The sequence below is a fragment of the Pelecanus crispus genome, chromosome Z, assembly GCF_030463565.1.
Source record: "Pelecanus crispus isolate bPelCri1 chromosome Z, bPelCri1.pri, whole genome shotgun sequence".
In the NCBI taxonomy this organism is placed as follows: Eukaryota; Metazoa; Chordata; class Aves; order Pelecaniformes; family Pelecanidae; genus Pelecanus; species Pelecanus crispus.
This window is the reverse complement of record NC_134676.1, coordinates 13,626,380-13,641,204: the sequence shown is the minus strand read 5'-3', so window position 1 is coordinate 13,641,204 and position 14,825 is coordinate 13,626,380. Positions and strand designations below refer to the sequence as shown.

At 40.4% G+C, this 14,825-nt stretch overlaps 1 protein-coding gene across 2 annotated transcripts in view; it reads right to left on the bottom strand.

Moving 5' to 3' along the window:
- Nucleotides 1-3,222: 3,222 nt before the first annotated feature.
- TARS1 (threonyl-tRNA synthetase 1) overlaps nt 3,223-14,825 on the bottom strand; it is a 36,030-nt gene continuing 24,427 nt past the window's right edge. For both annotated transcript variants that reach the window (XM_075725926.1, XM_075725927.1), the window contains exons 8-19: nt 14,716-14,794; nt 13,985-14,131; nt 13,164-13,262; nt 12,247-12,413; nt 11,526-11,688; nt 11,299-11,436; nt 10,491-10,568; nt 7,863-7,963; nt 7,645-7,749; nt 6,885-6,957; nt 5,092-5,206; nt 3,223-3,746 (exon numbers count right to left, since the gene is read on the bottom strand). In XM_075725926.1, the coding sequence (XP_075582041.1) occupies nt 3,598-3,746; nt 5,092-5,206; nt 6,885-6,957; nt 7,645-7,749; nt 7,863-7,963; nt 10,491-10,568; nt 11,299-11,436; nt 11,526-11,688; nt 12,247-12,413; nt 13,164-13,262; nt 13,985-14,131; nt 14,716-14,794 (1,414 nt within the window). In that variant the 3' untranslated portion in view covers nt 3,223-3,597. The remainder of the gene's footprint in view (nt 3,747-5,091; nt 5,207-6,884; nt 6,958-7,644; nt 7,750-7,862; nt 7,964-10,490; nt 10,569-11,298; nt 11,437-11,525; nt 11,689-12,246; nt 12,414-13,163; nt 13,263-13,984; nt 14,132-14,715; nt 14,795-14,825) is intronic.

The following is a 14,825-nucleotide window of genomic DNA, read 5'->3' as shown; positions in this document are numbered from 1 at the left end:
TGTATGAGCATACTTGATCGCCGTGGCTAACAAGGCATCAACTGCAACCAGATAACTGAAAGAATATTCCTGTCCAAGGCAGATGGAAAACACTAGCATGTAGTGCTTTTGAGTGGTTTTGGAAATACTGTTCAAGCACCAAGCAGTATGTGCTGTCCTTTTTTTAATAAGCATAGCCTCTAGCAATACTTAATTTTCATAGTGTCAGTTTACCATTATCAGATTTGAGGGCCAATTGCTTAGATCTTTGCCGGAACTGACTGTGCAATTAAGAAATGGTGGAGAAGGCTAAGGCAATCATGAAATTACACAGGGCATGAGGCAAAGGCCTGAAATGAGTTTTCAATGACCCCTTAATTTTGTCCCACACTACAAGGGAAAAGTCAGGCTCAGCAAACTAATTTTACTAGTGGGCTTGCGTGGACTGGGTTTGGATGCAATGGAAAAGAGAATGTAGTCACAGCAAGACTGACTGTGTAAAGGTGCCTACAGCAATTAACAATTTAGCTTACAGCTGGGTTCTCCCTAAAGGTGATGCTTCACTGCTTCTAGAGGAGTTGACATAACATTACTGAATCTGAATATTGAAACTGCATCAGATTGTCCCAGTGGTGCAGTTGAGGAAGTAGGATCAGCCACTGTGGGAATTTGATCCCAAGATGTGACAGGAAGAGCCTCAGTGGAATAACCCTTGGTCATGGCAGTGTCCCGATGGCTCTGGGCCAGGGGAAACTTTCAAGGGAGTCTGCAGAACAGAGGAGTTCCACAGAAAACTGAAGGCTGGCACAGTGACTCCTGTCAGGAATTTCTATTCCTGCCACACCTTATTTGTATATACCAGGATGATCTATCAGGTAAGGTATCTTCCTTCCCTGTGATTCTGTGCGCTTCCTTCAGTGATTTGCTTTGAAATCCGCTTTAAGGTACGAGCAAACAAAACTTGCTGTGAAGTAAAGCAGAGTTGGCTCTGTACCTTATCAGCTAGTCCACAGGAAACGATGTGTGGCAAACATGAGGTGATTTACATTCCCATGAAAACCTCCCTAGCGACGTACAAACTAAAAACCAAGCTGCAAACGTTTTTGTATTTCTCTTGCCTAATGCTGGTAATCAGAGCACGCTCTGCAGAACCAGAGAGGTGGCTTTCAGCCTTCTCAGGACCTGGAAAGAATGACATGAAGGCTTCTCTTCTGCTTGACAAGTGGTCCCACCATTAAGCTGTGACACCAAAGTTGTGTCCTCCTGCCTTAGGAGACAAGCACAGTACTTTGTCGGGAGCTTAGTCCTACCAGAGGTGATGAGCAGTGACCAAACCCGCTCTTCAGAAGAATTCTGATTGAACCAAGAGCGAGGATGTGCTGCTTGGGCCAGGCCAGTTCTGCTTCTGCGCACGTCCACAGCTGTTGGCAGCCAGAGAACTTGGAACAGCAGAGAGCCCGAGTTTGGATGGCAGCTGAGGGCAGCGTTGTACTGATCACAATTTGGACGCAGACACCTCGGTTCTGTCCACACCCTGCTGGAGGTACGTATTTTATTGGATTGTACCCTTAGGTGTTGTTTCTAGTAACGTATTCATATATGTACATATATACTGTTATATAGGTATTTAAAAGCATGATCTAAGTAAATGAGGTTTCTGTAGAAGGACTAACTGGTCCAAGACAGCCACCTACTGAGCCATACACAGTACTGGCTCACATTTTACAGCACCGGTATCTCATTACATGACTATGGCAGTTTAATGCCCAGGGATCCCTGCAAAACAAAAGGCAGAGCTCTCCTGTGAAATCCAACAAATATACCAGCCTAGTGGAAAGGTGGTTTGAGGCACAACTGCTAGAGAGAACCTGAGGTAGTGGCTCCTTTTCCCTGGGAGACCGGCTTCTACTCTGGTTCTGCTTCAACATTTGATGAAGTCCTTCTGCCCCAGGGATAGCCAACACCTCATTCTGCCGTTTTGCACGAGCAACAGTCACTTCACAGCAAAGTAAAGCAGGTGCAAAATACAGAAAATAAAACTCACTTCACCCTCACCAAAGTAATTTTGAAAGCAACAAAGCAGGGGAAAGTCAATTTCCCCCCCCCCCCCCCTTTTTTTTTTCCACAGCAGTCAGATAGAACATTTAGTCCAAATGAATCAGAGGAAGAAATAGGTTTTGCTAAAAGTTGCTGGGGTTGTGGTCTGGTGAGACTGAATTCACAATGGGTTCAGGTGCTGATATAATGTTACCATCACCCCGAGAAAGATAGGCGGGAAAGGCTAGATGAAATGATTCTGCCCAGATAATAAAGGAAATGGTGAGACTTGGAGGTTTTCAAAAGACAGGATGTTTCAAACCTGTCCTCAGATTTGTCTGATCTTTGCTAAGGCTGTAGCAATAACTTTCTTTTTGAAGGAACAGTTGTCAACCACCTTTGGAAACTGTTCAGGTCACTTGAGATTAACAAAAAAAAAAAAAAAACAAACCCACCCCCACCAAAACCACGTCAGACCACGATTTTATTTCTTGTCAGTGACAGACATTTGCCTCTTGTCAGCCAGATGTCTAAAAAAAAAAGAAACCAAACCCAAAACCAACTGATGAGATCCCTTAGCTGTGAGATAGGAGGGGCTGCTAGCCAAGTATGTGGTGCCCTGGACTAGAGGCTTGGGAAGAAAGCAGTCCACTGAAGGGGACTGTACCTATTAAATTGAAAAATAGCATTTGTCTTAAAAAAATAATCATTATCCTTCTTAGTTCGGTACATTCTTGATTGTGCTGTGAGATAATACAGCCTTACTAAAAGGACAGCTCAGGGATAAGAATAGAAACATGCTCTGTTCCCAGGAATCCTGTTTTTCTTAGCTGCTTCTTTGGCCCTGCTATGCTCTACCTCTTCCAGACAGTCTTATTGCCCTTCTACAGCTACAACAACCTGACCCTGAGCACCAGCACATTTCAGACACTGCCTTTGGAAAAGGGTATAGTTGGCTCTGGTTAGCAGCTTGGTGCTCTGTGGCAGACGGCCCCACGTCAGGAGCATCACGCAGCGAGAGCCGAGACACTCCCAGAGACACCAACTGCTATGGAAGTGGGAGACTTCTGTTCATTTCCCTGTTCATGTGACCGGGAACTGTTCAGAGTCAATATATTTAATTTGTGTAAGAACAGCAGACAAGACTGCAAGGTATCACTTTCCTTGCTAAAGGAGACACTCCAAAAGTGCGCTGAAGCGCATGGTTACTATGTGGTTTCTTAAGCCTGAGGTCTTTTGTTTAATCTTCATGAAAAATATGTGTTATCAAAATGTATTTTATTCTTAACAGGGTAGTTAGAATGCTATGGGTATCCCTGATTAACATTTCCATTTTCCCTTGCAGTCACAGAAAGTCATTTCATCTTGCTTCATCTGTCATTGGTCAGAGGCCAGGAAATTTTACTTCAAGGTTTGCGAAAAATTGATTTTTAAAAAGAGACACATTTCTGACTCTCTGCTAAAATGAGCAAGAGGTCCGATGTGAAATATATTTCAAATCTAGTTCAGCACAAAAACTCTGTGGTTAACTGAATTTAGGAAGACTAGAATGTTTTTTTATGCCAGGTAGAGCAGATGTCATTAAAATTCCTCTTCAGCTTGTCTGGAGCGAGAGCGTTTCAGTTCCAGCAGTCTCTCCACAGTGTCTGCAATTGTACGCTCACCGTGCACCTTGTTATCTCGGGTGCGGATGTTAACTGTTCCACTTGCCTTCTCCTTTTCACCAACAACTAGAAACAACCAAGATGCAAAGGAATGAACTTAACATTTAGCAAGCTCTTTTTTCGCCCCCCCCTTCCATTCCCTTAAAATTTAGACATACTAAACAAATACTTCTAAAAAACTTACCAACCATCAAATCCTTCTTTGCCCTCCTCCCAGCTCCCCCCACTTAAATCTGTAACAGCCAATAGCCTTATTTAATGTCATATCATTTAATAGGCTTTAGTATGTTATGAACAGCAACTTAGCAAAATATGAGTAAAGAGAAAAGTAAACTTAGTAAGTCCAGCTTGACTTAACTTCTTATTAGAGAACCACAAAGTCAAAATGTGAAATAAACATGCAGTACTCCACAGGCAAAGATCAGAAAGACTTGATTGTAAATAACCAATACCTATTTGTTTTCTTTACAGAGACAGCAAGACAGTTTATTGGAAAATCCCAAAGCTATTCTACTTAAACATTAATATACAGATACCAAGATAATATATGTATGTCTCATTACTAATATAAATTTTATATAATATACTTGGAGATTGTTGCAGGAGATTGTATTTCTCTGGTACCAGTCTACATTCCGTCAGATAACTCCTTGAAACAACCTCTGAACATAAATTAGGTGAGATTTTTTTCCTGACAGACTGATCATTTGTTTGTGATCTTGAAGGGAAAAATGTGATTGTGTCTTATCTGTATCATATGTTTAAAAGTTTTAAAGAACAAAAGAACTTTATTCCTGATTCTATCAATTACTCTGAGGGTAGAGTTTCTCTGTCAAGGGCTCCTTCTACTCTAATGGATCCCAGACAGTTTTAGGATCAATGCTAGAGCCCCAATTTACACGACATGACTAATGTGGTGCTTCAAATCACATACTTCAGGGTCAGTTTCTAATTCTCCCTGCATCACCCTTTTGTGGAATAGTCTTCTCCTATGCATGCTCAGAAGTGCACCACAGCTGAATGCAGTGAAAATACAGTACTTCTTTTGCTACGCTTGAAAGAAGACCATAAATTATTGGGCCAGGGAGTGGTGGAAAAATCACTTAACAATCTGACTGACACAGGGCAAGAGATTTCATATGTCTCCACATTGCTGACCAGAAGACAGCAAAGACCTTTTTCTAAAGCAGCAGTAATGCCTTGGGCCACGGTGACCTCCTTTCAGTGACAGCTATACAAGCCAGGAATGCCTATCATGCAGGCAGGAGAGGCTCTCTGGAGTGGAGACTCTTAGGAGCAAAGTGACCTAAAACACTGAGTACCACTCTCTGGCTTGCTTACGGAAGAAAGATCAAATCCTATAACCTATGCAAGAAAGCCCGGATAAGGTAACAAATGCACTATACATTACCCAGAATAAAGTTATACTGTGCAAGCTGGGCATTTCTGATCTTCTTGTTCAGCGTGCATCCAGGATCTACATCAACATCTGCCATTAATCCAGCATCGTGGAAGTGCTGCCTGACCTAGGAGAAAAAGTATTTAAACTGTCACTATAGGATATTCACGACAATTAACTATTTATGACTTGTAAACTTAAGCCAGTCAAGCTTATCTGACCCCTAAAAGAAAGGCACTGTCATCAGCTCAGGCGCTGGAGAGGAGCCCAGTTCAAGAAATGAAACTCTCATGCAAGTACATACACACTAATGTGTGTCTAAGATCTTTATCAATGACATAGACAGTGGGATCAAGTGCACCCTCAGCAAGTTTGCAGACACCACCAAGCTGAGTGGTGTGGTTGACACGCCAGAAGGATGAGATGTCATCCAAAGGGACCTGGACAAGCTGGAGAGGTGGGCCTGTGTGAACCTCATGAGGTTCAACAAGGCCAAGTGTGAGGTTCTGCACATGGGATGGGGCAACCCCCGACACCAATACAGGCTGGGGGATGAAGGGATTGAGAGCAGCCCTGTGGAGAAGGACTTGGGGGTATGGGTAGATAAAAAGCTGGACATGAGCCAACAACATGCGCTTGCAGCCCAGAAAGCCAACCCCATCCTGGGCTGCATCAAAAGAAGCATGGCCAGCAGGTCGAGGGAGGGCATTCTACCCCCTCTGCTCTGCTCTGGTGAGACCCCACCTGCAGCACTGCATCCAGCTCTGGGGCCCTCAGCACAAGGACATGGACCTGCTGGAGCGGGTCCAGAGGAGGGCCACCAAAATGATCCGAGGGCTGGAGCACCTCTCCTGTGCGGACAGGCTGAGGGAGTTGGCGTTGTTCAGCCTGGAGAAGAGAAGGCTGCGAGGAGACCTTATTGTGGCCTTCCAGTACTTAAAGGGGACCTACAGAAAGGATGGGGACAATCTTTTTAGCAAGGCCTGTTGTGACAGAACAAGGAGTAATGGATTTAAACTAAAGAAGAATAGATTTAGACTAGACATAAGAAAGAAATCTTTTACAGTGAGGGTGGTGAAGCACTGGAACGGGTTGCCCAGAGAGGCAGTGGAGGCCCCATCCCTAGAAACATCCCAGGTCAGGTTGGATGGGGCTCTGAGCACCCTCATCTAGTTAAAACTGTCCCTGCTCATGGCAGGGGTGGTGGGCTGGATGATCTCTAAAGGTCCTTTCCAACCCAAAGCATTCTATGATTCTATGATTCTAAATAACTAAGCAGTTATGTGAATATCTAATGTTTTGGGCTGAATAGTGATTTGAGTTTGATATTGTGAAAGGCAGCAGGAAGGTGGAGCTTTCTGATTAGAAGATTTTTTTTTTTTTATTTTGCAAACTATTTTATTTATGTATAATGTGCTTGAAAGAAACACAGGAAAATGTCTGCTGGATGCATATTTAGATATGCAAAGACCCATCTTCATCTTTCTTACTGCTTTCAAGACGCATGTAGCCATGGGAGACTAGAACCTGAAGGGTAAGACAGCTTTTGAGCCAGAGAAAAAAACCTAAGTTTTCCAAAATTAAAAGCCTGACAGAGATCAGCATTTGTTGTTTAGATACCCCAAATCTATTTCAGGTCCTCTTTAAGATACAACTTCAGCAGCTAATTGTCATGGTAATATAAAATGATACAATGTAATATGCAAAGACTTATAACATGTATCTGGGATAAATACTATTAATAACTAAGTATCTCAACTAAATACAATATACTGAAAAAAAAGCCCCGAAACCATATACATCACCTTTTGAGCATACTCATCACACATTGGTCCCACTGGTACCACCATTACCTGCTGTGGAGACAGCCAGAGCGGCCTTCAATAAACAAACAAAACAAGTTTATGTAGCTTTCAGTATTTTTTTTAGTATGAAAAATCCTCTTAACAGATAGGACTAAAACGTACACAAGAGATTCATAAAGCCAGCTGCTTAGATTGGGTTCAGAGGCAATGACAGACCTATAGTCATTACAATTTATCTCGCAGAAAGAACTGAGTGTCTGAAAGAATTGCAGTATGGACAAAAGTACTTTTTGACCTGAAGATTCAAGTTGTGTTTTACAACAGGCAACAAATCGTAATTGAGTTGTTGAGCTTACTACTAACTAATCATGGGAAAACATTTACTTATGAGTCTTGTTATAATCTGAGGGGTCATCCCCATCAGGTATTATACTGCAGCAGGTGAAGGAGATGACCTACATAAATGACCCGCTGCAAGGCAGCCCAGCTGCAAAAGCAAAGTTGAGAGATACACACCTTGGGCAGAGAAGCCGTATGCTGCATCTGCATGAGTGGTATCATGTAGAGGCTACCACATCTAGAATTATTTAATATCTAAGGAAGGTGGTTCAGAAGGAATTCCCTCTGGTACACCTATGGCATATCTCTGTAGCAAGCAAGTAGAACAAACCCTCTTGATTCTTGCATGCTTGGGGCTAATTTCTCTTCTACATAAAGTGTTTGCTCAAACTGGAATAATAAATCTACTTTTCAACATTACCATTTGCCTCCGTAGTTTTCAGTTAGAATGGCGATCATTCTCTCCACAGATCCCAAGATAGCCCGGTGAATGATAACTGGTCTTGTCTTGTCATTACCATCATGGCTGTGAAAAAAAGGTTGTTTTTTTTTTAAATGTAAAGTTTTTTTCTCGATGTAAACTTACACCTGTAAGCGACAGGAAGTTAGATTATTAAAACCACCAGCCTCTGTGCTTACCTGACAAAGGTGAGGTTAAATCTGACTGGCAGCTGGAAGTCGAGCTGGATTGTAGCACACTGGTGGTAGCGGCCAATGGCATCTTTAATCTGAATGTCAATCTTAGAAACAGAAAGACACAAACTTTTACTACAGTTTAAGATACAAGCATGCCCCTCTGAAAGCAAACTCATTTTAAGTTGGAAGTTTCTCAGTACAGAGGAACTATATGTGGTTTCAGACAATATACTTTTACTTTGGCCTACATTAGGACTTAAATGATTTGCAGGTTCTGATGCAAAAAACATTAAGAGCTAAAAACAGGGTGAGCAAGTAGAGAGACATTACTTCAGCAGGGAACTACATTTAACACCTTGGGCTATTTTTTATGAGTTTCAGCCTGGAACTTTCATGGGCCTTTTCACTGAGTGAATTCAGCAGCACAGAAGTGCAAATGCAAGATCAGAACGGAACATGTCTCACCAAAAATGAGATTTCTTCACCCCCTAACTGGCAAACTTACACTCTTTTATTATGCAGTATTTGAATACTATGTAGCTTATGTTACAAATTCAGGGCACGAACATGGGATAAGAATCATACTATTAAGTAGTCCACTTACCAGTAGGGATCATATTAATCAATGACACTTGTTCTGACTATGAGTATCTACAGACAAGCCTGCTCTTTCTATTGCATCTTACACTTCAATCCTGAGTACACTTATGATCCAGCTTAGACAGAGATACAGATAGTGTCCTGACCTTATTTATTTATTACATTGCTCTCTTATTCATCATTTTACCAGTATGGCTGTATGTTGCGGCTGTACACCTTATTTTAATTTAGATATCAAACAAACAGATCAGTGTTTTATTAACTAAAATTCTAAATATCTTTCAATTTTGCATTCAGAAGCCAGAGTTTATCATAGTTCAGCTACTCACCAAAGAGCTTCTATCAAAATAAATTATTTACAACCTTCTTTAATTTCAAATCACCCAGTTACAGAGTAGAAAAAAAAAATCCAAGTAGTTTAAAGGTACCCTAGATGTAGACCTTAGCTTAAAAATTTAACTTTTACTAGTTTCCAGTAAAACCAGTGCAAAATGCACTACACATTTGCTCACATTACTTTGGCTAGAGTGTACTAAGAGCAAGTATAAGGTTAACAAAGGTTCCTGTAGATATTTACCTTCTTTCAAATCAGCTGAGGAAATTACTAGATCTTGTTTGCATTTCACATTATGAATGATTAGCTGCTAAACACTTCGCCTACAGCCCATAAAATGGAATTGATTCAATTAGCATACACAGAGAGAAATCAGAACCAGTCTATTAGATGACTGAATATAGACATGAATGTAGTGTAGGTTTATTAAGGAAAGATTTACAAGCAATTTTGTAAGGCTCTCTGTCCTTATGCTCAAAGATATCATGAAATTTCTAGAAAGCCCTACTTAATCTGTGCAAACTGAAGAGACGGCTTTAAAAAAACCCAACAAAACCACAAAATCAATGCAAGGAGCTTTTTAAAATACCAGAACCCACCAGCAAGTCGATGCAGCAACAAAACTGTGCCAGTAAAAGCAACATTTTTCAGAAATTTGTTTTACCATTAAGATTGTTCTTCTCATGACTTAGGATTCACTTATTGCCCAAAATACTACTTCTAATGCAGCAATTGCTGTGGTAATTCAGGTCTTACAGTGCCACCTTCTGTTCGTGTCTCCCCCTAAACCAATTACCTCTGTTTAAACAGCAGACAAATAGTTTATGCATGTAAACTGGGTTTAATTAATGAAACGAGTGTTAAAGCTATGTGAAAACAAGGATCACAGAGTATCATTTCTCTTTCAAGTATGTCAGAGTTTATGTATCTGGAAAAACACAAAATTTCAGCTGTACAGCATCTTAAAATGGTATTAGATAACTATAAAAAAAAAAATTCCACTCTTCCTGATCCCAGCTCTTAACAATCTTGGCTTGTACCAGGTTGTCAGTTTAAGAACCAGTTTTGTTCTGTATCCTCCACCCAAACCTAAACAGCACCAATGCTTTAGAAATACATACTGACATTGAAAAATTCAGTTATAACTAAATAATAATTAATATTATTATATTATAATAAGTAATATGTAATAATAATTTATAAGGGAATGTGCAGGACAGTAAGTGAAAAATAAAGTTGTCTTTACCAAGAAGATCATGAATAAAACCCAAAAGCATCACCATACTATTTTCTCCCCCTTACTCATGATAAGATATGAAAAACATTCTTTATGTTTTAACAGCATTTAGCGCCCATCTGTAATTGTTTAATTAACTTAGAGCAGAATGTTAACTAGATGGAGACTTTGTCTTGGCCATGTATCTATTTGAAGTCATCTGACAAACATTCTGCACAAATAGATGCCCAACATTTGTCTTTCTGGGAAAAGTGACATTTAGCATCCTTCTGTAAAGACATGAAGACTTCAGGGGTTTTTCTGCTCATCCACTATACTGCAAAGAACAGTATTCACATGCTACCCCTACTGCCAAGATTACAGTAGTATCAATGGAAAGCAAGGAATTGTGTAACTTTTGTCTGCCTCATCCAAACAGAATTAAAAGCCTAACCCAGCTAGGGGTTAGCAACATACTAACCTTAGGTCCATAGAAAGCTCCATCGCCAGGGTTTAACTCCCACTTCTCACCAAAGTTATTGAGGCTGTTTTCGAGTTGCTACAGATAAAAGACACATACACTCAGTGTTTCTCAATCATTTCCTCTCTTTCCATGTCACAACATCAGGTCAGCCCGCTGCTACAAATATGTGACACTACCAATTCTCAGTGCTTCTCAGTTACTGCTGCAACTCATTTATTTTCTGAAAAAGGAAAGCTTTGGAAGAGCCCCAGCTAAAAAAAATTTAGTCCAAATTTAAACAAACAAAATTAATGCAGTCATTTTGGAAGAGGCCAAACAAGCAGCATTAGCTAAGATGCAAGAAATTTTTATGCTAGATTCAAAGTTTGTAGGTAATATTGAGAGGGGATCCACCCTGATACACCTAATATCTGTTCCTGCCCTATCTTCTCCCCAGCACTGCACCTGTAGGGGCTAACCCCATCCCTTTAATCATGAAAGCAACCTGGCTTTTGGAAGATGGCTGTAAGTCTTATTACAGGGGCTGCCAGAATTGGTTCTCTTCCTCTTTTTTTTTTTTTTTTTTTTAAATTATCAAAAAAATACAAGGAGAGAGAAGGAGAGAGAGGTAATTGATTATGACATGGAGACTGCTTCTGTATGGAGAGTGGCTACTTACAGCAGCCAGACTGAATTGAAGAGAGTTATTAAAGTTATACTGCTCATGTCCAGCTGTCACTGTACCTCCCAGAAGGCAGTATGTTCTTACAGGACTTCCAGCTGCAGCCTTGCTTTCACATAAAAAGTTAATAAAACTACTGTTTACCCTTTCAGCTTGATCCCACACTTCAATATCTCCCAGGTAGTTTTCAGGACGCGTGGAGAGATTCAGTTTAAAGGAAAATCCAAAGACATCATACACAGTACGCAAGAACTGCAGACAACTCTTTATCTCCTCTTCAATCTTTATGAGAATAGAAATAAAGTCTCAAATATGGAAAAAATTGGTTAATCTGATTTTAATACCCAAGTTCAATTAACAGCAGCCCATACCTGCTCTATAGTACAGAATATATGAGCATCATCCTGCTGGAACCGACGTACTCGAGTGAGTCCTGTAAGAGCCCCTGACAGTTCATTGCGATGCAGAACACCAAAATCAGCCAACCGTAATGGCAGCTCACGCCATGATCTTGGACGATGATCAAACATAAGGCTGAAGGAAAAGTTTATTACTTGAAGCTCATCCAGAATCAAAATTCTGCAAAGAACAGCCAATGAGAAGCAGCCAGTACCTAGGCAGATGCCCATAATGCAAATGATGTAATCTGAATATAACCATCATTCGCATTGAGTTTTGTCAGGAAAAAATGCAAATATCCTTTTATAGCTAGTAGGCTGCCCCCACCTCACAGAGAGAAGATAAAACAGGTCCTAAAACTGAGCGTTCAAACCTGAAAGCCTAAATTGCCACAAAATTGACAACACCCCCATATCTATTTTGCATATCCAGGTTCTGGAGTACCAAGGTAAGCTTCAGGTCTAAAACACAGTCACTACAATGATGGAAAAATGACATTTCTCAGTGTCTCAAGTAAAGAAAGCATGTAGATAAAAAGACTTGTAATTACATCACTCCTGACAGCATATCACATCTGGATACCTGAAGATAGCCATCTTTAAAATTGCACAGGCAAAAGAAACAGTGTTTGGGGTTTTTTTTTTTTTTTGAATCAGCATCATCTTTGGTAAACTGGATTGGCTATGTATTTACCAGTGTCCTGGACAATTCATAGGCTTCAGAGCAAAAATTTCTTTCTCCACTTCAAAGGAAAACATGTTGTCACTGTAATGCTGCCAGTGCCCCGAAGTCATCCATAGTTTGCTGTTGAAAACGTTTGGAGTGACAACCTCCTGGAATCCACGTTTTCGATACTCACTCTAAAAAACCAGACCCAGTATGTAAATTAACTAATAAAGCAAACAAAAGTAATGGTACTCAGCCTTCAATATGCAGCCATAAAAACATAGAAATGCTGCCCTACAAATGTCCATGACTCGAGAAGAGAAGGAAAGAGAAGAGGGAAGAGAATAGGGAAGAGAAGAGAAAAACTCAAGCTGGACATGCCAGGATACCTCCCTTCCACCAGCACCACCCTTCCCCAAACAATTCCTCTGTAGTAAGCAAGAAGAACAAGTTTTCTCCCTGCAAGCAAAGCAGCAGTCTCTAATTATTCAATGACACTTGGTAGTACATTGCAGCCCAAACATACAGTAAGAGAGACTTTCAATATTACAACAGGAAGATCTGGATTCCCACCCCCACACCCCCCCGCACAATTTCATAACAAATATTTCTACAAGGTAAGTTTATTAAAACAAATCAATTATGCATCAGTGGAGCAGCTACAGTGTGAGCTTAGCTGTACTATTAGATGTCAAAGAATTCATACTATGGAGCATCATTATCACTGCTTTAACTGCAGGTATAAAATATTGATAAAAACGTAACTGAGCAGAGACTGTGACAAGACCAACAGGCTTCTTTAGTTCCGTGGCTTACAGAACTAAGAGATTAAAGTAACTTGAACTGAAGGGCTGTTAATACTGTTACATGTAGTATGCTGTTATGTATTTTTCTAAAATTAAGCTATTTCTTCTATGAGAAGATTTCCAAAAGACATTACTTACCCGGATGAATTCAATTAATGTGTTATAAATGTAAGCTCCTTTTGGCAAGAAAAAACAGCTACCAGGGCTGAGCTCATGGAAGAAAAACAGTTCTTGGTCCTGCAGAAAAATTATATTTGAAAAACTTAGTAGCACCAAAACTTCACGTTTATATGCAAGTCCTAACTGTGCCCCCACAGCTCCCTTTGTACATTGACAAGTAATGTTTAGTTCTGCTTCTGCAGCTAATTATTTGCAAGTGAACTGAATGTGTGAACTGTAGTTGGCTAATGCTGTGACAAAGTGCACATGCTTCAGGACTGCATATAGTGAATTCTGTATATTTTCCTGATCTCCTAGCAGCAGACCTTGTAACAGTGTTGAGGACTATCAATTATCTGACAGGGGTTGCCATCTAGAAAAGAAAGCCAAAACCCAACCATCCAAAAAAACATAGAAATGTATTATGGATTCTGAAATCACACAGAAGAAAGGAACTGTGAGGGAACAGGCTGCAGCAAACTGCGTAGGAATGAGCGTTGCCTGCAGACCGAAGTGTTCATGTTTTGCAGACTGACATGTTCATGTTCTGTTCTGACTGATCTGTGAAATAAGGATGTCATCATGTTTAAAAGAGTGAAAAGTCTAAAGAGAAGTTATTTGCTCCAGGACTTTTGATGCTCTTTGAGAGAAAAGTACCTGACTTTGCAACTTGACTGAAAATACAATTGTGTCACATCTTGGTTGTGGCAGCAAGCATATGCTGTCTTCAAGATGCACCTAGTTAAGGGGTTACATCCACACAGTGTTTGTGAAATACATTACCAGAAAAATTGTCTCACCCGCCCAATTTTTCTGTGATCTCTGCTTTTAGCCTCCTCCTGGAACTTCTCCCATTCCTTCAGCATTTTTGCATCTGGGAATGAAATTCCATAGATCCGCTGGAGGGATTCCATATCAGCCTTGCCTTCCCAATAGGTAGAAGAATTCTGCACGCAAAAAATAAATGAAACACTGAAGAAAAGAAGGAGCCTCCATATTTTGCTACTACTGCCTGCTATGAGAAGGCATACAATTATTAATAAATCACTATTCGTAACATAGAACAACTAAGGCATAAGGAGAGTTTTAATCTTAAATTCAGAGCACCAATTAGAAAAATCCAGGAAGAACAGGTGAACAGGATATAGAAAATGGTTTCAAGCTCTCTCACGTCTCTTTTTTAAACATATTTGCTCTCTTTCTGGCCATCGTATTCCAACTGTTTATTCACACTCAGCTATAACCATCAGCTGAGCAAAAACTATAAACTCTAACTGATACAGTTCAAGCAAGCCTTAAGCCACACTCATGTTCCTATCTGTGCTCGAAGTGCAGGCCCTGGACACCTAGTTGGGCTCCACACCATTTGAATATCATTCTAGCACACAACCCTTTCCCAATTTGTTACACTGAGTCTTTGCCTAGCTTACCCATTTCACAGTACATTCTCAGATAAGCCACTATCATATTACCCAAAGACAGCAACACATTTTCAGTGAAAACATTTGTCTAAGGCAGTTTCAACGCTTACCTTATGAATTTTTATGGTCTTTATCTTGCCAGTGTGTCTGACATGAGGCCCTCTGCACAAATCTATCAAGGGACCACACCTAAGAATAGGAAAACAGTAGTTTGGCATAT